The following is a 24,289-nucleotide window of genomic DNA, read 5'->3' as shown; positions in this document are numbered from 1 at the left end:
TGTAATTTATTTCTGTGTTCAAAGCTGAATTTTCAGCATCATTACTCCAGTCTTCAGTGTCACATGATCCTTCAGAAATCATTCTAATATGCTGATTTGATGCTCAAGAAACACTTTTCATTATTATCAATGTTGAAAACAGTGTAATTATTTACATTTTTATTTCAGGATTCTTTGATGAATAGAAAGTTCAAAAGAACAGCATTTATCTGAAATAGAACAGAAATATAACATTAAACACTACCGTTCAAAAGTTTGGGGTCAGTAAGAATTTGTATTGTATTTTTTGGGGGAAATAAATCAAATAAATCAATACTTTTATTCATCAAGGATGAATTAAATTGATCAAAGGTTACAGTAAAAGACATTTATAATGTTGCAAAAGATTATATTTCAAATAAATGCTGTTCTTTAGAACTTTCTATTCAAAGAATCCTGAAAAAAATTGTACACAATGTTTTCAACATTGATATTAATAATGAATGTTTTTTGAGCATCAAATCATCATATTAGCATGATTTCTGAAGAATCATTTGACACTGAAGACTGGAGTAATGATGCTGAAAATTCAGCTTTGATCACAGGAATAAATTACACTTATTATTACCAACACTTTTTAAATAAATAAATAAATAAATAGATAGATACATTATCTATTAGCCATTGCAACGTGCTGTTTGCATTATTCAGCAACAAAAACCATCCCAAATGCTGTGTCAATGATAAGCCCCACTGTGTGAAGGCTAAATACTGAACAATGGCTTCCTTGCTGGATCATGTGAATGGATAAGACATATACACAGAGGACAACAGCAAGACGACACGATACACAATGACTACACAATGGAGGGAGTGATATTGGGCAAACAAGCACTGGAAATGATGGGATTCTGGCACACAAATAAAGCAAAAAGGTTGAAAACCAATCGAAAACCAAAGACAAACTGAAGATTGTGGCTTAACTTGTATCACTGAACTTGAAAACTATCACTTAAACCTAAAGCACTATCAAAACATCCAACATGCCACATCGACCAGGAAGCATAGAGAGAGGCAGGCTCCATTACAGCCTCAGAACAGCCTCGTTTGAGCCTAACTTTGCCGGAAAGAGACTGAAATGAGGTTTGGTGGTGCAGGAATACCAGGTAGATCAGCAGCCTGCCTCTCTAGAGGACTCTCGACTCTCTTACTTGTGAGAATAGCTTTGTTCGAGGAGAGGAACGCTCAACCATTCTGGTGACCATGCCGATTAGGTGATCACCATCTGTCATCTAGGGCAGAACAAACCATCATTCATCTGGCTATACACCTGACTTTGAATATGGCGACTTCGATGGAACCTAACTTATACTTCACAGCAGGTAGAAGAGAGACCGGGGCTAGTTGTCACATTTTTTGTACTCCAGTGAATATTTCTCAAGTTGGATTTTTTTTCCTATTACGTCCTTTTCTATTTTAGGTACACTACCGTTCAAATGTTTTTACACTACAGTTTAGGTCGGTAGGATTTTTTGAAATGTTTTTGAAAGAAGTCTCACTAGGGCTGCATTCATTTGATTCAAAATAGAGTAAAGATTTGGAAATGTTCTTTAGTTCCACGACTACATCTTCTTGGAGATAAATCAGTGGTAACCAGCCAACCATTTATCGAAGAAACATTTAAGAAACATTTCACAGTAGGTGTGACAATGTGCCTCAATGAAAATGTGGCATCCTTCCCTAACCTGGCATTAAAAATAATAATTTCCAGAACTGACAAAAAAATAACAATTAAAGACAATTAAAAACCACTGCTAGAGTAAACGCATATTTGTATAGTTGAACTCTTGACTCGAAACCTTACAACCTTGTTACAGCTTTCCCATGTGAAAACTACGAAGGAGCTATATATAGCAGTTGCTGCTGTGAACGTAACATGCAACTGTAATGAAATTAGAAAACACTTTCAGATCAGTGTGAGAACTAACACAGGGGAGAAAGGGAGGAGAAGACAGTGAGAGCGGAAGGTGGTGCTTTACGAAATGTTTGAAAGGACCTTGACTACATTTACGACGTGGTTGTTTATGTTATCTTGAAGTGGGCATCCAAACATTTGAAAACCTTCAGTTTATGTCTAAGTCTGAAAACCAGATTTCTAATGTGGTCAAAATGTTTGTGGTCAAAAAACGTCAACGTGAAATGGAAGTTGTGATAGTCTTTTCTTCCCTATTGTGACGTATATCAGAGAGAAACGGCTTTTCAAACAAAAAAAAGTAGGGCGGGACTTAATTTTGTCATTCGAGAATTGATTGGATTTTTGCAGTTTGCTATTGCTGTGATGTCATGTGAGTGACAGGTTGTCCCGCCCTCACGACAGTAAACGGGTTGTCAGAGAAGAGAAGAGATGTTGTTTGAAAGAGGGAGGGAAAGCTATTTTGACTAAAGATTATGAGAGCACATGAACAAAAAATGTTGCCACGGTGGGTAGCTCTAGCTCGCTCGGTTTTGGAACAGAGCATGTGCTGTCAGCATTGAAACTAAGTTGTGGTTTTTGGATCAAGCCTCCTACCTGCTGATCTAGGTACTCCAGGTTCCTCTGAAGCTGCACGTCTAAAATGTCCTCCTGATGTGTGTCAAACCCAGCAGCAGCAGCAGCATACAGCACGCAAAAGCATCAGATGGAGAGATGGAGACCGAGACACAGGAGAGGACACACACATGCTGATCACGGCGTTGCTAATCACAACACAGCGTGGTGCATCACGCTCATACTCATAAGAACAGACAAGTACATGCCCTCAATTACAAGCTATTGCACATTCAAATGATCAGTCACATGATCACATGATTTGCTGATTCTCAATTGACAAGGCTGTAATTGGCTTGCACCATGCTAAATACATTCACAAATGCTTAAAAAGTGTTGACTTACCATTTTACTGTGGAGCGATGCTGGGGATGCTGGGTAGTTATAGTGGTACATTCCTTGGCTGTAAGAGCGACGATCTCCAGGAAAATCATACTAAAATAAGAATTAAATATGGTAATTTAGTGTATGCTGTATATACATTTTAAAATACACTATCTTTTTCACTAAGGATGCATTAAATTGATCAAAAGTGACAGTAATTTTTTTTTTAAATGCTACAAAAGATTCCTGAAAAACTGCATCACGGTTTCCTAAATAACATTAATGAATATTAAGCAGCACAACTGTTTTCAACATTTATGATTTCTGAAGGATCATGTGACACTGAAACGCCTGCTGAATTTTGACTGCAGGATTGTTTGGCTAATATGTTATCTTAAATTATATATTTTGTAGTGCAAGTGGGCAGTTTAAGTGCAATGCAAAGTATGGCTATGGAAACCTAACAGTAGTTTGACAGCACACTCACATAAAGAATTAAAAAGTTTAAGAAAGTTGGCAGTCAAAATCATTCAATTAAGGTGCTCTGGTTATTGTTGTCACTATATGTATGCTTAGTTGGTTGACAGGTGCTTTACCTTAGGTGAGCTCAGTGACCTGCGGAGTCCGTAGACCGAGGGGTCAGCATAAATACCCTCCTCTCTTATTCGGCTGGGTCCCCGATCAAACCTGGCGCTGGGCGATCGGGCAGGAGAGGCGAAGCTGTGCGGAGAGTAGGGTCCTCCCGATGAGGAAGAAGGCGAGCGAGGGACTGACCGTGAGCGCGGCTGTATGGAAAGCCGTCTCATAGAGTTCTGTGCTGAGTCCAGCTGGGGGTAATAGGCAGGACCTTGGGGTCCCATCATCCACTGAGGGTCTCGAGGTTGACCGTATACGGGTCCATCTCGCAATGACCGCCGTCTCTCTTCCACGGTCCAGCGAGGAGATGGTCGGTTGTACGCAGCCGACATGGAGCAGATGCTCTCGGGTCGGACACCGGGTGGGTAGAGGGGATATTCATCCATAAACGGAGGCCCGCCGTACACGCCGTAACAGTCTGCTGGCATACCGCGGTTCACTGTGTAGTACCTGGATGGACTGAGAAGCAGAGTGATTATAATTAATAACAAATTAATGACAATTTAAATAAAAATAGACTACAGGTCAGAAGTTTGGGGTCAAAGTCTATTACTATAACTGTTTCTATGTTAATATATGTCAATTATTCTAAGTCATTTATTCATTATTTTTCAGCAGTCATTACTCCAGTCTTCAGCATCACATGATCTTTCAGAAATCATTCTCATATGCTGATTTGGTGCTTAAGAAACATTTCTTATTATTATCAATGTTGAAAATAGTTGTGCTGCTTAATATCTTTGTGGAAACCTTTAAACATTTTTTAAGGATTATTTGATTAATAAACAGTTCAAAAGAACAGGATTTATTGGAAATAGAAATATTTTGCAACATTATGAATAATTTAATGCATCCTTGGAGAATAAAAGTATTAATTTCTTTTAAAAAAAATTTATTGACCCCAAACTTTTGAACAGTAGTAGTGTATATATACTAGCATTACTTAAAAAAAACTGAAACTAAACTAAAATAATTTGTTTACAATTCCAAAAAGAACTCCAATTCCCATTAATTTCAGTTTTTGCAATCTAATTTTAGTTCTTGCATTATAAACAAAAATGTCAGAGAAAAATAGCAGAGAAATTAAATCAGTTTAGTAATTGTACCAGTGTGATTAAGTTACGCTTAACATATTAATATTAAATACTTAAATACTAAAAAAAAAACTGAAAATTACAAACCTAAAGTAGATCTAACAAAGATAGATTGAAAAGAAAAATAACAAAGACTAAATCAAAATCCTTCATTGAAAATAAAATAAATACCCCAACTATAATAACCCTGCTGAGAAGAAAAGGACGAGGTAGTGACGCCTCACCTGCGCCCGTCGTCCTGAGGCACCATGGCCCGGCGCTGGTTGACCCACTGCTGCAGCTGCGTCATGGAGCTTTTCCTCTGGGCGAGTCTCTCTGGTGCCGTCCTGGGCACAAAGCCCCTCCGCAACACCACATTCTCCTCGTGCGGCTCTCGCAAGTCCCTCACATTCTCTTGGGACTGGTATCTTGAACCGTTGGGAGGACCATAGTTACCCCAGCCGTTGGGGTGATGGGGTACCAGGCCTCCTTTCTCCCCCATCCTGCCCTCTATATTAGGGGTTACTGGGGTGCTGGGTGTGGTGTCTCTGGACTCTACTCCATTTGGCTCATGTTTGACAGGCTCGTGAAAGTCTGGCCTCTGCCCGTTGTTCTCCGCATGAGAGTTGGGATCCAGTCGTTTAGCTACCATGTCATTTTGGTCAGCTGTAGGGATGGGCTCAGATTTATTTCTGCAGGACAGCAGGAGAGAGAAAGACAAAACATCTGTGAGACACTGTCATAAAACAGAGTGATGCCTTTGATCTTCTTTATGCACTGTTGTTTTATAAGGAGTGCACATGACTGTTTGTTTCAGAGTATCAGGGTAGCAGTGCTAAGGACGCACTCTTGCATTCCATCTCTGCTATTTTTTGGCATCTGCTGTTTTCGTTCCACACGAATCATGTTTTTAAGACGCTGTCCAAACCCATAACTTTTTTTCCTTCTGTGAAACCCAAAAAGTGGAAATCTTGAAGAATGTACTCTTTGTACTCTATAGTCAACTCTATTGTACTCTACGTAGTCTATATGACTCATGTACTTTATTTCAAGTAGTGGTTGACCGATATATCATCAAGGCCGTGAAGTGTCGTATGTGGGACTTTTAGTTTGACAAAGTGCAGACACACAGGAAAAATGCATGTACTGTGCGTGACGGTCTGTCTGTGCAAACTATCCAAGTGAATTGAGTTTGGCTGTCACTAGATACACACAAGTGAGCAACTTCAAATAATGGTGCACTATATATCTAGTTGACCACTATGTGGTCATATTACTTATGTCATATTCACTTTGTAGTGTGCGTAAAAATAGCATTTCCTGGTCTTTGAGGGCTTTTTTTAAAATTCCCATTGCACACAGATTTACAGTACCAGATTACTGGTAAGTTTTATTGGTTACAGTGTTATATTTAGTGATGTTTTTAAAAATGTCTTTATTTTTGAAAAGGCCATAATATGATTACAGAATCAAGCATTTGCTATCTAAAGTATAAACGTGTTTATTCTACATATTTTGCCAAAACGCATCTTAATACAAGGTGTAAACAGGGCCATGTAGTGCATTTTCGTTCTCATTCACTTTATATGGAAAAAGCATTTCTCCTTTTGTGTTACACAGAAGAAAGAGAGTCATAAGGGTTTGTAATGACAGGAGGGTGAGTAAATGCCAGAATTATCTCTATCTCAGAATTAACCAGTTTTTCACTTTGTCAAGCTGTTTTTGAATGCAGGACCAAATTCTGTGTGAATTAGTGTGTATTATAGATATGTGTGTGTGTGTGTGTGTGTGTACCTGGATGTGGCTAGGATGTGGACCCTGGCAGCCTCACTCATGACTTGGATCCACTCCTCTTGCTCCTTCTGGCTGTCGGCACTGAAGTAATATGTACGAGTTCCTGCGTGCTCAACCTGCAAACAGAACGCAATACTGCCCTTTAAATCCTCACTTCCCTCTTCCTCCTCCTCCTCTTCCTCTGTTTCACGCCACACCTGCAGCAGAAAGAGAAAGAAAGAGAGAATATTATTGCACTGTCCTATAGCCACTCCCATTTCGCAAGAACTTAACTGTAAACCTGATACCACAGGAACAACAGAGCATGCAAAAAAAGACTCAACACAGCTCATGCAAAATAGTGCATTCAATTGCTCATATGTGAACAGGTATACAACTAACAGCCTGCAAATGAAGGACATGGTTAAAGTTATAAGCATAAACACAGAACTATTATTTGGAGTAATATTTGGCTTAAGGCCTTTCAGAGCTGGAGAGATGTGGGTAGGTGAGGTTGCAGTGCATGCAAACAAACAAATCAGTCGTGCAACGACTTTGTACATTTTCATGTAAATTCATATCCTCGAATTTAAGAGGGCCAAATTTGTTGTTATTTAATATGCAGCAGACCATGGGAGAAAATAGCAGATAGGACATGCAGATCAGACTCACAAATATAGTAAATGAAGGCTGACAGGTGAGCAATTTAGTCCGGTTTAATTTGTCCATTTAATGACCGACATTTGATTTAGACTACTGAATATAGAAGTTTGAAGATTCTTATAAAGTTTTGTCATGACTATCATTACTGTTAGCTCATGTTAAGAACATAAGCATGTGAATCTGATCTTGTCACTTGTCATGCAGTTATAGAGCAAAAATAGGTGTTCTGAAATACCTACTAAATGGGGATCATCGACACATTGGAGAAAACTCACTCAGGGGTCCTCAGAGATGGGGCAGAGGAGAAAAGACTACATAAGGATGACTAGATCAAGTATACAAATCAACTTTAGGAGCAGGTTAGATGTGGGCTAGGTGTGGCTAGGTTTATCATAATGGAGTGGATATAGTGTGCACTAATATCCTGAAAGAGATGGCGGTTAGTAGAATGGGGCTTTGTTGTGTTATTTCAGACACAAAACATCAGCTATATGAAACACATAGACACCTGACAATGTAAAACCTTTGTGTGAATGTGTAAGTATAGCATAAATGATTAGGCTACCTTTAAAAAGTAAGACTAGTTTAACTTGTCCAAAACACTGCAGTAGACAACTTCACCACATGAGGGCACTACAGAGTTAATTGTGGACAATATGCATTCAGTGGTTGTTAAAGTGGCAAAGAGCAAAGAAAAAAGAAAAAGAAAAGATAACTGAATATATTAGTTTGATTTAAAATGTAGTACACAACTACACACCTAAAACCAAAAATACTGAAGCTATTATATCTATAATATCTCAAAAGAGCTCAACAAAGCTCAGAATCTACAAGCATATACAAAATGCCTCTGATTGAACTTATATCTAGTCTCTGTAATTAAGTTTTCTTATTAAGAGACACTATTTGCCCAGGAATATTTTTTTTCTAACCACACAAAAACACAGTGTGTTAGTCCATTTATGCCAAATACTTCATTCAAGTCAATTGAGAAAAAAAAAAAATTCAAATGAATTCTATCTGTTGTAACAAAATTAATAACAAATATAACTGTAAAATGTACAGGATATAATAACTATTACTATGGGGGTATTTTTTGTACACATTGTAAATATCGACTCGAGGGTCTTTTTTTTTTTTTTTACTTTCAGTGGCATTTTTGGTCAATTTATGATGCAAGAAGCCTGTGACACAACCTCATATTTCTATAACATACATGACAGTTTCAGGAAACACAGCACATTAAATGAATGGAGAGGGTGTGTCACCACTGATGAAACCTGACAATCACTGGAAGCTACAATAATCTTACCATAAAAATATAATGATGTAATTCAGCATCTCATTGCCAATCCTCTCGATTAGTCTTGCTTAAAACAAACACCTGAACTTTTAGTCATCCAAGGGTGTGCTACTGCTACCATCAGTTTCATACAAACTAATAGTTAACTGCTCTACAGGACAGTTAGCTAATTGACACTAGAGATCATTAGGGAACTAATTGTATTTCTGAATAGACAACACCTGATGAACAAGATTTGTTGTACATCCACAAACAAATTATAGTCATATACTGTACTGTGAAATGTCTAGTAAGGATAAAAACCCAGGGAGACCCCTGAGCTTACATGATTTCAATCAACCAGAATAACAGACCTGGACTAAACTAAAGTAATCATTTATTTTCTTGTTCAGTCTCTCAATAAGCTGGATGTTGTTTGCATGCCTAAAATTCTCTTGAAACTGAGACAGTCATTTGTTTCACAGGAAGTGGAGTATCAAAACAAAAGTTTGCCTTAAGTTCTGCTGTTCGCATTGCGGAGGTTGCTCAACTTTAGAAATCTGGCACAGAAACCAGTAATGCTGTCCCAATCCTTCGCTTACCTTTGTACCTGCCAAAAGAATGCCTCGTTTCCTTTGATTGAACCTCTCCCTGAGGAAACCGTCAAACACTCCCGCACTATTGATTGATTTCAGGGGTTGGCAAATTCTGTGATTACTGTTCGCATTTTATTTTTACAGGGGAGCCATTGGCCTTTGTTTAAACCTTCATTATAGCATAACCAACCTTCTAGCACATCTTTATGTAAGGTAAACAAGTGCAGGAGTAAGAGGTGTTTGGCAATTTGTATGTGTGTAAAAGATATTTGATATTGCTTTGTGACGACGCATGACAAATGAACCATGTTAAACTGAAGTGACATGATTTATCTGGAACTAATTTGACAAGTTGTCGCTAACATGATGATTCAAGTGTAATATTATAATGTGAAGAGGCAATGTAAAGTTCATACTGTAGGTTTCCCAGATGAGCAGTTAGTTATATGGTGTTGAATAATATGGCATTCAATGTTGTTTTGGACCCCATTGACTTTCATTGGATGCACAAAAAAGATGAAATGTTCTTAATAAAAAAAAAAATATATATATATATAAAACAATAAAATACTAACAATAAAAATGTCTCCTTTTGTTACACAGAAGAAAAAGTAGTAATACAGGTTTGGCATGACACGAGGGTTAGTAAATAATAACACAACTATCGCTTTACATAAACCTAAACAGGTTTTAGTGATGCTTCATTGCTTGTAAATCACTTCCTCCAAGGTGCATCCTGCAGACATATTTATGTTCCAGATGAGACATTTGAGTTTAGAGTGGCATCACATGTCAGACTGATCTATCTTTACAGACCTCCTCTTAACTACCAGGTACTCTTCTACCCAAATAATCACAGGGGCCTTCTTTTCTTCTTCACAAATCAGAAAGAAGAACTTCCCATCACATAGTATGTCAGTGCAAGACTATATTTAGTCAAAGCTTAACTATGTCCTAATTGAAAAGGTTTGTCATCATTGGTCTGTGAAGAGAAACATGAGAGCTCAATCTCATCCTCAGGAATTCCACAGGCTCAGTCAGACCACAGACAAGAACTAGCACAAGATCACTTCTATTGCAGCTAGCCTGAGGAAATAAGCCTACGCATGTGAAAATCGGAAAGTATGTATTAGTATCCTGATCTGTGTAGGATTTCATATAATAATGACGCCCTCTTTTTGTGCATTTGCTGATGCAAGTGAAGGCAATACACTGGACTAGCAGGTGATCTGATAAGAATGACATACATTTGACCCTTTTATTGCAAATGAAAGAAGGTCAAGCTAGATAGTCTTGTTGTAATCGGAGTGTGCTTTGATGTCTCTCTCCGTCTCCTATGGCACTGGCACAGAGGTGCGACCTGAGAACCGTGTTTCCTGGGGTGTGACGGTAGGTTCAGTATATACCTCGGTTTTGAAGTCACGGTTCGGTACAAACATGAGAAAACTAAACATAAAAAAGCTTCTTTTTTATTATTAAACAGTGGTTTACTGAACAAATTGTATCTCTGTCTATAAATAAATTTAAATATAATTACAATTTTCTTAAGGATAAAAAAATCTATCTCTGCTAATGCTGTAAACTATGTATAGGGAGCCCTTACACATTACTATAATATTAAAGGTTACAATTAACAACAGAGCTCAAACTATTCAATTCAGTTGCTATTTATTTTTAGATATGTAAGGGATAATGTAGAGCGAGGCGGTTGTTATAGCGAATACAACCCCGACAGGTTGATCAGGCTGAAGGGGTGTAAGAGAATATTTACTAGTATCTAAAAAATAAGTACTAGTACCTAATGAATAACTACCAGTATCTAATATATATGTACTAGTCACAATTGGAATACATATGATACTAGTCAGAACTGAATAGTTGATGAATGCTGAATGACAGATCCCCATAGAAGTCAATGGCAAACATTTTTATTTGTTACTAGTAACAAAAGAATAGTTACTAGTCACTATCGAAATAAGTACTAGTATCTAATGAATAAGTACTAGTATCTATTTAATAGGTACTAGTATCTAATGCATAAGTACTAGTATCTAATAATAAGTACTAGTAACTAACGAATAGGTACTAGTATCTAATGCATAAGTACTAGTATCTTATAATAAGTACTAGTAACTAACGAATAGGTACTAGTATCTAATGCATAAGTACTAGTATCTAATAATAAGTACTAGTAACTAATGAATAAGTACTAGTAATTGTTATAGGTGTACCGTAGTTATTCAGGATAAGACAAAAACAGTTTGGAAAATGGATTCATGATTTACTCGCTCATATGAATGTTGTAAATTTTGAACACAAAAAAGATACATACTGCAGCTTTAATTACCTACATGTACTTACTATAGAGTTACAGTTAGGGTTAGGTTTTGGTTTAGGGTTAGTTACTTGTAATTATGCATAATCTACTGTTATTACTATAGTAAGTACATGTTGTAATGTGTAATTAACGTCACCTTAAATGAAAGTGCTACCAAATAAAATAAAATAAAATATGATTTATCTGGGAGAAAAACGCTCAGAGAATGAGCAGTTCACCTGTCTACACAAATTACAGCAGGTGCCGATGCCCAGAGCAGCTCAATGTAAAAACAAAGGAACAGGGCAATCCTGCCTTATTTTTTGAAGTGCCAGACGGAAGTGGAAGCAGACAGTCAAGCTTCAGCGGATATGGAAATGACAGCCCTCTGCTTCCCAGTCTCCCTGCTTCTGTCATTCTGCCCGTCTCTCTCCTTCTGAGCCTCTGACACAGGTAGTTGTACACTCTCAGTCATGCGGAGCTAGGCTGAACTGGCTTGTTTTTGATCCTTATGTTTGCTGATCCTGGAGTTCAGGGGGCAGGGGCATGTAGACATGCTAGTGTAGACAAACATGCTTTCAGAAAACTATGAGACCAAATAGGGTTGTCAAAATACCAAAAATGTCAGTTGACAACAACAACATAAATGTAATGTAGCCTACACTACCAGTCAAAAGTTTTAGATCTGTAAGATTTTTAATGTTTTTAAAAGAAGTCTCTTCTGCTCACCAAGGCTGCATTTATTTGATAAAAAACCGAAAAAACACAACAGTAATATTGTTAAATATTATGACCATTTAAAATGACTATTTTCTATTCTAATTAAAATGTAATTTATTCCTATGATCAAAGCTGAATTTTCAGCATCATTACTCCAGTCTTCAGTGTCACATGATCCTTCAGAAATCATTCTAATATGCGGATTTGATGCACAAAAAACATTCATTATTATTATCAATGTTGAAAACAGTTGTGTACAATTTTTTTCAGGATGAATAGAAGAACAGCATTTATTTGAAATAGAATCTTTTGTAACATTATAAATGTCTTTACTGTAAATTTTGATCAATTTAATTCATCCTTGTTGAATAAAAGTATTGATTTCTTTTATTTCTTTCCCCAAGCTTTCTATTCCAGATAAAGGCTGTTCTTTTGAACTTTCTATTCATCAAAGAATGCTGAAATAAAAATGTAAATAACTGTTTTCAACATTAAAAATAATGAGAAATGTTTCTTGAGCACCAAATCAGCATATTAGAATGGTTTCTGAAGGATCATGTGACACTGAAGACTGGAGTAATGATGCTGGAAATTCAGCTTTGATCACAGGATTAAATTACACTTTACTATATATTTACATAGAAAACAGCTGTTTTAAATTGCAATAATATTTCACAATATTACTTTTTTTCATCAAATAAATGCAGCCTTGGTGAGCAGAAGAGACTTCTTTTAAAAACATTTGAACAACAAAACTTTTGACTGGTAGTGTAAATATAAATATAAAAAGTAATTGGTTCATATGTATATTTTTGTTTACTATATTTTTAAGTAATGTAGCCTTTCAGGTATTTTGCAATAAGTTTGCATTCCTTTAAGTTAATAATATTATAATAATCAACCGTACTATACTCGGCAACACAGCTGGGTGAAGGCAAACAGCTGGAAACAGCGCACATGCAACATTGCAGGAAGGTTAAAGCCACAGCAGTAGTGTGATGCTCTCCATGTTGACAAACTAGTTAACAGCACGAGCTCAAACAACAGCAAAAATATGGGGGAGAACTGCAAAATGAATGATTGCAGCAACCTTTAATGACTAGGCGTCACACAGGGCTGGATGGCTCCTCGTGTGTGTGTGTTCCGTCTACCACCGTACTTTACAAACACACTCTCTGGATGCCGTGTGTCTGTTCTGAACGCTCTGATGTGTACTTCATACACAGCAAACAGACAGAGTTCACATGTCTGATAAGAGAAACACCTCAGCCCAGCACGCTAGGACAAGGTAACCAGCTCAGGGCTGCTGGGAAGAACAAAGTGAACTCAGGACAGACGACACCGACTGCAGAGACAGGTGAGAACAGGAGGTTTCATCCAAATTGCCATCAATAGCTTTTCCAGATTGGCTGCAAACCCTGTTTTCATGGCTACTATAGGGAAAATATGTCTATCATGAATCTATTACAAATTATATGAAAGCTGTCTGGCCATATCTGTGCATCCCACATGCCAGTGGTTCAGCCGCTGAGGACTTTTCCCTCCAGAAAAGATTTCTCATCTCGAAGTCTGATGGCGTGAGTCGGCAGACTCACCTCATGATCTTTCATGTTTCTGCCGTTCATCCCTCAGAGAAAAGATGAATCTTAGGCTAAAAATGTTCCAAGCACACAGCAGTTACACAACCAGCACTCATTAATATTGCAGCGGCTCTATACTGGGACATAAGAATGAGAGAGAGGGAGTGAAAGAAAAATAACTCTCTTCAAAGAGAACATAGTAGCAAACACACATACACATTTATGTAGCCATCTAAAATAAAAATGGGCTGAGAAAGAAATGATATTACTGTTGCAGACCAAAGCATTAAAGGGCTAGTTCACCCAAAAATGAAAAAAATTGTCATCAATTACTCACCCCCATGTCTTTTCAAAACTTTCGTTCATCTTTGGAACAATATTGTTATACTATATTTTTTCCAGGTGATGAACAATAAAATAACTGACAGCCAAGAATGCGATTTCAGATGCAGCCAATTAGAATCCACATAACTCAAGCTTTTAAAGAAACTGCAGTGTGCACTTAAAACAAACACGTTACCGTCCATTGGTATGGACGATATATTTATTATTATCTATATATTTATAGTTATCGTTCTTGGTGTGAACAGGCCCCCAACTCCAAATTTAAATGGAATTTTGTCAGTTTTAGTGTACTTCTGGGGTCAGTTTTGTCCACAAAGTTTATCCAAGTGTCCACACATACTTGCGTGTGTGTGTGTGTGCGCGCCGTAAGGCCTGAAGCCACACAGAGCAAGAGAGTATTAAACTCCCCTATGTGAAACTGAAGAATATCCTGTGCCCAAAGGCCAAACACCAGTTTTGATCCTTGCAAACAGGAGAAGAATTTCATAAAAGAATTGGCAACACTTCCAGGAGAAGAGTCTGAATAAAAAGACCCAGGGCAAGATGCACTGCATCGGACATGTTTCAGGTTCTTTTGTGAAGGCAACATGATACATGTAACCATTCACTGTCACCGAGCATGATGAAGAATGGTTGACTAAACACACCTTCCTTTCTCTCTCTCACACACACATGACAAATACATTTCAATATCTCCTGGTTAATTATTAACACCAAGCTAGGTTATAAGTTCAAAACACACACAGGTATTTTTAGAGACATAGTGTGACATATATGATGGTGTCATGATTTTTATTATGGCTGCCATAAAAATGAACCTGATCTGCGCTGACGTGGCTCCCGCCGAAACTACACTATAGGGGTCTCTGTGATATGAAAAAGAAACACTGCACACCTTTGCCTACGGGTGCAGTTGTAAGAGGCTACTGGATCCCTCTGACTGTTGGTTTGCTTTGTTCTGCAAACATATCTCTGGAGTATAAAATAGTCTCTCTTTTGTAGAAGACTGAACAGCTTTGGATATGTTTTCAAAAACACGTGGATAGGCAGACATGGGTTTTAGTAAAGCTGTGGTGGCGGTGTGTCTAAACCTGCCATTTCCACAGGGGATGAACATTAGAAGTATAAGTGTGATGCAGAAACCAAAGTAAAATACAAAAAGAGATATTTGAGAACTATAAAGAAGGCTTTAAAGTAAATGTGATCTTACAGTCAAATTACTGTTAAACCCCCTGCTTCTTAAAAAATATTATTTAATGGACAATAACAATATTATACAACAGACATGTTACATATATCAGAAAGGAATTTAAGTCTAAGATTATAGAATTTAATCCAAATAGAATGGGGCAAATATAAAATAATGTCTAGATAAATCATATTTAAAGGGATAGTTCACCCAAAAATGAAAACAAAGAAGATTTTTGAAGAATGTTGGTACCAGACAGTTGATGTTAACCATTGACTTCCATAGTAGGAAAAATATATATATTATGGAAGTCAATGGGTGCCGTCAACTGTCTGGCTACCAACATTCTTCAAAATATCTTATTTTGTGTTCAACAGAAGAAAGACCCACATTTTGTTCCAAACCTGCAATTTAAGCAAATGATGACAATATTTTTTGGGAGAACTATCCCTTTAAGTCATTATATTTACAATATTATTTATTTATATTAAACACAAATAATATATTGTAAATAAACAAAATTATCAAAAGTGACAATAAAGACTTTCATGATGCAATAAAATATTTATTTTTCAAAATAAATGCTGTTCTTTTTTAGTTTTAGTTTTTAATTTTTCTGTTAATCAAAGAATCCTGAAAAGATATTAAGCAGCACAACTGTTTTCAACATTTATAATAATAAAAAAAATTCTTGAGTAGCAAATCAGAATATTAGAATGATTAGACTTAAGTAATGATGCTGAAAATTCAGCTTTGCCATCAAAAATAAATGACCTTTTAAAATATATTCAAATAGGAAACGGTTATATGTCATTGAAATAATTTTTCACAATATTACTGTTTTTACTGTATTTCTGATCAAAAATAATGCAGCGTTTCTTAGCATAAAAGGCTTCTTTCAAAAACTTCTTACCAACCCTAAACTTCTGAATGGTAGTGTATATAAATAACATTTTTATTCAAGTCAAATAAGCACTAAATAAAATATGTTTAAAATATAAATATAATTAAAGCATTTATCAAATACAAAATATTAACTTACATTTATATATTTATATATATATGTACACGAGTACAACTGAATAACAAAAGTATTATATTAAAAAAGCTTAAATCAAAAATTATTCTTAATACAGCTCCGACAGAAGCAAAGCTTATTCATCCTTCCTGATTATAAAAAAAAAAAATTCAAAAGGTCATCAACTCCTCAGCTGTGCCACGTTTGTTGCTTGCTTATTTACAATTGGTCAGTTTAAAAGCCAGGTGCTATATATAAAAAAAAGCAGTTTTACTAGAAACCTAACAAAACCTGCAGAGACACGACATCAGATTCTTGAACATCTCCAGCCCAGCCCTTAGGGGCCCCGTGGAGCCAGAGGCAAGAGACATAAACACAGTTACCAAACACATAACGGTCTCACATTCTCCACAAGTGGAACGAGCACACCTACAGTACAACCGTATGCTATAAACACAGCTCAAAACACATCTTCACATGCTACCCAGCATGCACCCTGTCTAATCTAATAGAGCCTCACACACAGGCTAACCACAATCTTATTCACTAAATTATGATAACTCACTAAATTATGATAACTCACCACAACAATGTTCTCTCACAGTGCAACCAGGGGCGCATACACTCAGAAATACTGTGATCTGTCATATATGTATGCTCTAAAGGTCTATGTACTCAAAGCCAGTCGCCTGGGACCCTGATGAAAATATAATCTGGCATTATGTTTGTCCTTCTGGCACATGGTGTGCAAACATATTCGGGAACGCATGCAAAGATGCAAAGTCCACTGCATGTGTGGGTGTGCAATCAGGGTAAATATAGAGTCCGTGGTTTTGACTAAAAACAGATACAGGTCATTTAATCATGATTAATTCAGAAACATCGCTTAAAGTTTCCTATCATCATATGACCTACACTGACACCGAATACCATGTTTACCTGTCACCCCTCCCATCCCTCGTCCCGACAGCATTCAAAACATTTATTAAAAATGCAAAGAGATCACCAACCTTAAAGGCAAACTTGCGGGTGATGTTGTCCAATGCCTGAACTGGTCCAATCTTGAAGCTGAGAAGAGGAAGGCTGCCCAAGACTCCTTCTTCTTTATCGTCTGGATGGAATAAAAATTAAAAAGAAACAAAAAATTATGTTAAAGACAAACATAAACAAAAAAATAAAATAAAACATCTGTATTAGACCATTCCAACCTGGATTTTAAAAAAAGAAAAAGAAAAGCTGATGAGAAATTAGATGAGAAACAATTCTGTTCTAAATCAGAAAAGTCCAACTTTCTGTTGTGTGCCGCTACACTGGTGATGATAGGCAGCGGTAATGGAAAAGCAGGTAAACGGCAGGTGAATCCCATAATAGATATCCATTTTTATCCCAGCGCAAACCAACGCTAATGACACTGAAGCAAGCAGCGGCGCACAGCCTGGGAGAGAAGCGCTCGGGCTGGTTAAATAATGGAGCACATCGTTAAATTTTCAGCGCGAGGAGGGCAACGGAGATCCTGTGTTCTTGCTCTCGATCTCCCGTACTGAGAGCTGCTGCCGGGGAAATGCAGTGAACCCACCCGCGCGCATGTGTGTGTGTTCTGACAGCACTGTGTGTGCGTGTTTGTGTGAATGAGAGAGACAGGGAGGGGCGGAAGCAAAGGAGGGGTGGAGAAGATTGTGTTTGTGCTGTATAGGAGAGAGAGAGAGAGAGAGAGAGAGAGAGAGAGAGAGAGAGAGAGAGAGAGAGAGAGAGAGAGAGAGCAAAAGATAGCTATCATCCCTCAGTGACTCAGTGCTGCAGGTATTCTGGCTCTCGACCAGCTGTACCTGCACTGAACAACCAATCAGAGTGTATTATGTCAACAAAAAGGCCAGGCAAAACAATTCTGAATAAGAACCGTATACTGATACGGAAAAACATGATCTCCACGACAAACCTAAAAACACAATGAAATATGAACACTGTATAAATGAGGGTTACAAAACAACAACAACCACAACAACAACAAACACAATCTAAACCTGTCTGTCAGGGTTGTAACCATTACAGATATTGACAAGAAATGTCACTCTCCAAGATTTGTGTGTTTAGATGTGAGGCTTTTTCATTGGTTGATTCTTTCATTTATTAGCCTTAGTCCTCTCCAATCCTAAAAACTAGTTGTCTGCATAACATCTATCCTTACTTTACTCATTCACCCCCTACATACAGCATTTGTGTCTTATTTTCCAGTAAAAATGTCTAAATATCTTTAAAACAAGATAAATCTACATGAGAAGTAAAATTGCATAAGACATGGTGTCAGGGAATAAATGATATTTTTCTTACCCTGTTGGCATATTGCTATATATTGTGTTAAGCATATCTCTAAGAAAATTTTGTTTAAAACAAGAACATGATATAATAATAATAATAATTAAATTAAATAAGTGAGAAACATAAGATATATTCAAGTCTTACTGTCTGACAATGTATTTTTAGATCACTATAAAGGAAGATTTTATTTTGGCAGTCACCTATTTTTATCACTCTGAAACTGTGAAACTCATCTTAACTGTGTCCAAGTGCTTTGACATGCTTTTGTATAGGCTACTTTAATAGGTAATTTTACACAAGAACTGTTACACAAAATGTGGGCTGACATATCAATCACACACAAAATCACTGACTACATAATGGCAGGTACATGTCAATACAAAAGCGGAGACAATATTTACATTGGGGTGAGTCTTGATACTGTTTATGTAACAATATTAATTTACAAATTCTCTCAGAATCTGTTGTTTGTCTTTTCAAAATAATTCTTGATATCACAGGCTCGAGAAGATCCTTATTTCTCTTTTCAAACAGTTTATAGTAAAAGCCTTGACAAAAGGTGCAGTCGCATTTACTGTTGTTTGGTGGATTTTCGCATGCAAAATTCAGTCATTTTAATAGGAATTTTGCCTGAGGAGTGAAAGATTGCGCAACAGCTTGAAGTTGGTAATGCAGATTTGCTACTGTATGTTGGCCATCAGAAAGATGCTTGGTTTGAAAGTGACGCTACATCGCAATGGATAATGGAGCTTTTTGGCTCGAACTATTTCACTAACATGAGCGCACCTAAAAGTCGGCATCAAACACATGAAGTTGCAATGGTATTTTCCTCCCTAGTGTGAAGTACTGAGTGAAACTGCTTCTCGAACAAGAAAAATTGTAGGGCGGGACTTGATTTTGTGTATCGGGAATTGATTAGATTGAATAGATTGTGGCTTGCTATCGCTGTGATCTCGTTGCAAGTGGGAGGGGAAGTTATTTTGATTAATAAAGATTAAAAAGGCATATGACGTTTGAAAAGAATAATGATATTCACAGATAAATCATTTATAATATATTCTGCAATATTTCATAGAAAAACAAGAATTATCGATTTTGATTTCATGGTGACATTTCATGGTGGACAACTCATACAGGTTTTGAGGGTGAGTAAGTACTGACAAAATTTCCATATTTGGGTGAACTATCCCTTTAAGGGGTAAACAATCATTTCATCCAAGTTCTCTTCTTGTTATTTGGCATACTGTACAGCTCTTATATCTGCAGTGACAACAACAGAGAGCCATTTTTCAATGTCCCCCCACGTTCAGAATACCAATTGAGGCATTAAATTGCTCTGTCACACGTTCTCCAACTCTTTTGCACAGCACAGTTGGGTAGATGGATGCGGGGTGATAAGGGGACGTAGGGTGTAGTGCCTCCAAACACAGTGCCGTCGCCAAGATATTAAGGGCAGCCGTGGAGACGTATGGGACACAGCCAGTTTCTGAGTGTTGCTGATTGTGATTTTTAAATAAATGACCCTCTCACCCCAGTGAGCAAATCAAGGAAGGAAAGAAACTTCCTGGTGTTCCTGGAGTGTGTTTGTTATGCCTCTGGCAGTGACTCTCATTCATATTGTTATGTTGTTATGCGTTACATTTTTGAATATACAATGGTCTTTGTGTAAAGTAGTTGCAAAGTTTATTACAATGCAAGTGGGATGACATTGTGTTTGTCGGCATACTGAAACACGAATATCGTTTTGACCTTGCATCTAATATCAGATTTCTACAGACATTGAGGTCAAAAGTAGGAATAGGTCTATTAAAAAAAATGTATCCGAATGCACTTCCTTGCTCACTACATTGGCAAGGAGACTTACTATTCATTTCAATAGTTAGCATGTTGCTAAGCTAACAACATGCCACACTAATAATAATATTATACAATAATAATTAAAGCACAAACCTAATAACCATTGGGTAAAATAATCCATAAATTACATTTCAATTAAATTACACGGAGCTATTGTTATTGATGATATTCAAGATTATTCATAATCAGCTCATCTGCCATCTTGGATTTTTTAGTTTTAGTTTTTAGTTAGAGTTTAACAAGGTAACAACACAATTCTCAGAATGGCATAAAATGACAGAATAAAAAACTAAGATTTGGTAAAAAATAAACATTACCGTTCAAAAATCTGGGGCCAGTAAAAATATAGTAAAAACAGTAATATTGTAAAACATTACTGAAATGTAATCTATTTGAATATTTTTTCAAATATACTTTATTCCTGTGATGGCAAAGCTGAATTTTAGAGCAGCATTTATTTGAAAAAGAAATGTATTTATTCACAAAAAAAATCTTATTGACACCAAACTTAGAGTAGTGTATATTAAATCATTTTATATAATAAAATCACAGAATTTTTTTATTGATATTTTTCAGTACTGAAAGTTTATTAATAATCAATTTCTCTTGATCTCTCCACTTCGTCCCAGATTATTATTATTTTTTCACTGAGCTGCCGCAATGCATTCTGGGAATGTCTTCTCTATGAAGGATGCAAGGAGTGCTCATATAATGCCTTAAAGTCCCCCTGTGGAGAAAATTAAGCTTTTAATGTTGTTTATGTATGTGGTGTTTTTAATATGTTTTAAGTCTACACCATTGCTGAATATTTTCTGCTTAAAACTGTTGTGAACCAAAATGCAGTTTGAAATCGCTGGTGTTTCTAACGTCACAAACTACCTTGTAACCAATCACGTCAACGTGTGGATCTCTTAGCTGGTGTGAGTGATTGGAGGCAGGGGTAATTTGCATTTTCATAGAACCGCGTATACTAACTGAGGCAAGGGTGTAGTTACATTCAAGCTATTTTAAGGCATGGATATATTTTTTGTATATTTAAATATGTCATTTTGGTGATCAAAGATGAGTTTTAAGGGATAAAACTATTGACTACAGGGGGACTTTTTGCGTTTTGATGTTGCCTTCAGTATATGAGGGTAATGGAGAGGCAGTGTGAAGTAATTAGCCAGAGAGACATGGGCAAAGTCAACAGGGTTGAATCATGCAGCCGTAGCCCCACAGGCCTTGCTGCATTCACCGATATAATTAAACCTGCTGCACACAGAAAGCTTGATCCAGCCAAGAACCATTACTGTAGACCTCCTCCTCAGGGTAGACGCATGCACAGATGTTCTTCAAGTTTATGATTAAATTGCAGCCTGAGCTGGGAACATTTTATGATCTAATGTGATAGGGTAATGGAGCTCTAATGGGTCTCAAATTTACACAACAAATAGGCATTAGGGAGACCAGTGAGAAATCAGGGTTTGCTCATCTGATCAGCAGGGCTAAATCAATCAATCACCAAACACTGTCTCTGATCAGAAAGCACATGTGTGAATCCACATATAAAACGTAGGGAGGTTGGATGTGTGTGGACAGCTTTATCCTCCAAAGGCTTTGTGGAAGAAGACAACAGCCTTTAAAGCTTTACTTATTCTAGCCCAAACAAACCCCATGACATGCGTATCTGAGCAGAGCCGGGAGGACGTCTAGCGTCTACACTCCCTTAGAAAATCTGAGATCAAATGCATGGGAGTCCTGTCAAAGGAGGATGCTTGTATGAAGACAGTAAGGTAGTAGTTTAAAGAAGGAAGCACCACAGCCCATAACACAGGCCTGGAAGACTGAAGGGATGAGGAAGTCTTCAAGGAGAGGAATGATCTTCAGAGGATATTTGTGAAAGTGAAAAGACGTGTAGGTCTAGTGGTACAATTTAGTTTGGCATGGAATTTGTTCAAATCCCTACTTAAAGAGATTAAAGTACATCCAAAATGAAAATTCTGTCATCGTTTACGTCCAAACCTGTGTTACTTACTTTCTTCTGTGGACCACAAAATATATTTTGAAGAATGTTTCGATTGATTTCATCCATACAATGAAAGTCAATGGGGTCCAAAACAACATTGGACCCCAATGATTTCCATTGTTTGGATGAAGAAGAAAAATATTTTTCTTTGTGTTCAACATGACATTTTCCTTGTTGGGTAAACTATCCTTTAAATGAACTGCATAAAAATACACAAAACATGACAGCCAATAATCATGCATTTTTATATATCATTTCAATTAATCTTTCAAAGTTGAAATTTTAAATCCATTTTGGCTCAACAACTGAAGTGGCACGTGGCCCGTCACTTTCAACTGGCATGATGCTTCTGAGCAAACACAGTGCAAGAAAACCTTGCTGTTTTTACACGGATGATTGGTATATGCAACCTCACAGAACAAGTTTGTTTCTGACACAGCACGCAAGTGTTCAGATACACAGCAACAAGAAGCCAGTGTCTGAAAACTGAGAACCAACTAAGAACAACACTGACAGCAAGTGAAGAGTGAACTTTACAGGAAGTCTGACATGTTTGGAGACGTTGAGAGACTCATATGTGCATTACCTCAGACAGTATCACTGTCAACTAAGGTCATGTGCACACATAAACACAAAAATAGTCAATGGATCTAAAATCAAAACTATGTGTCTGAATAGTAGCACCATCAATGTTGTTTGCTTTTAAAACAATGCACAATGAATCACTGACAAGAGTATTGCCACAAGATTACGTAATAAGATGCGGAGAAAACCCCCACTATGATTACATAACTTAATATGTTTTGATTTATATTCTTCTTAAGGATGGACTAGTTATACATTCTTTAGCAAATATGAAGACAAATCACTGACTGATATTCCCAGACAGTAAAGTATGTGGATTTTAAATCACTTTAGGAAAGTAATGAGGGACACAGAGGAAAATATGCAGATAAATAAGTAAGAAAGAGAGTGTTAAAAAGGAGTGCAATGAAAAATACATTTTCTTCAGTATTTTTGTCTTGTTTTCAAATATTCTGAAGATAAATTTACTGCAAAAATTTCACCCAAAAATTAAAATGATCCCATAATTTACTCACCCTCAAGCCATCCTAGGTGTATATGACTTTCTTCTTTCAGCCGAACACAATCAGAGTTATATTAAAATATCCTGGCTCTTCTCAGCTTTGCTATGGCATTGAATAGTGCCCGAGTTTTTGAAGCTCCAAAAAGCGCATCCATCCATCATAAAAGTAATCCAACGTGCGTATGGCCATTGCTGGAAGCCAGTGATTATAGTTTAAAGTTTTAAGAAAACTCGGGCACTACTCAATGCCATTAAAAAGCTTGGAAGAGCCAGTATATTATTTAATAAAATAAGTCTGATTGTGTTCGGCTGAAAGAAGAAAGTCATATACACCTTAAATGACCCTTTAAGACCTTAAAGGAATAATTCACTCAAAATATTTAATCATTTACTTGTCTTCATTCCTTTCAGAAGACTTCCTTATACCGTAGAACACAAAAGTAGATATAATGTGGTCATTCTTTTCCATGAATTTACAATTAATGGAGAATGAAGCTCTAAGTTTTGAAAAAACATGCTAAAATAACATAAAAAGTATCCTAATTTAGCAAATTGTGTAAAGAAAAAACTATTTGTGAGGTTCATGCATTAAAAAAACTCAAAAGATACCCCATTCAAGACATTCTCTGAAGAGTATATAAGCAAATTATCTTTTTTTAAGAATGTTTTTACTGGAAAAAATGGCAGTGGGGTAGTGTGTTGCTGCGGCTGGAGGGAAGGGGGCAGGACACATGCTGGACATGAGGTCAGCTGATGTGCATCATCCACACCTGCAGGCAACCGCTCATATGCTGATGTGTCCAATGCAAACCCACTCATCTTAGAGAGAATACTATCTGCCTATGGAGTCTAAATTTAACCATTAAAGTGTGGGTGGGGCTTAGGTGACAGAGAGGTTTGAAGTGTTCCAGTATCTTGCAAACCCAAAAATAGAATATT

At 36.9% G+C, this 24,289-nt stretch overlaps 1 protein-coding gene across 15 annotated transcripts in view; it reads right to left on the bottom strand.

The window, feature by feature from the left end:
- Positions 1-24,289, bottom strand: part of plekha6 (pleckstrin homology domain containing, family A member 6) — a 154,707-nt gene that overhangs the window by 88,393 nt on the left and 42,025 nt on the right. For 8 of the 15 annotated variants that reach the window (XR_008809379.1, XM_056269844.1, XM_056269841.1 and 5 more), the window contains exons 6-12: positions 17,093-17,193; positions 6,394-6,590; positions 4,845-5,291; positions 3,487-3,985; positions 2,912-3,001; positions 2,549-2,602; positions 1,191-1,271 (exon numbers count right to left, since the gene is read on the bottom strand). Coding sequence is in view for 14 of the 15 variants with exons in the window: in XM_056269844.1 (XP_056125819.1) it covers positions 1,191-1,271; positions 2,549-2,602; positions 2,912-3,001; positions 3,487-3,985; positions 4,845-5,291; positions 6,394-6,590; positions 17,093-17,193 (1,469 nt within the window). In the remaining variant the exon portion in view is untranslated. Of the gene's footprint in view, positions 1-1,190; positions 1,272-2,548; positions 2,603-2,911; positions 3,002-3,486; positions 3,986-4,844; positions 5,292-6,393; positions 6,591-7,270; positions 7,287-16,665; positions 16,688-17,092; positions 17,194-17,290; positions 17,660-24,289 lie in introns of those variants that run through there. The other 7 variants (XM_056269847.1, XM_056269843.1, XM_056269849.1 and 4 more) reach the window with 7 other exon arrangements.

This window comes from Rhinichthys klamathensis, unplaced genomic scaffold, assembly GCF_029890125.1.
Source record: "Rhinichthys klamathensis goyatoka isolate OS25496 unplaced genomic scaffold, OSU_Roscu_1.1 h1tg000291l_1, whole genome shotgun sequence".
Taxonomy (NCBI): domain Eukaryota; kingdom Metazoa; phylum Chordata; class Actinopteri; order Cypriniformes; family Leuciscidae; genus Rhinichthys; species Rhinichthys klamathensis.
Note: the sequence above shows the minus strand (reverse complement) of the source record. Positions and strands in the feature narration are given on the sequence as shown.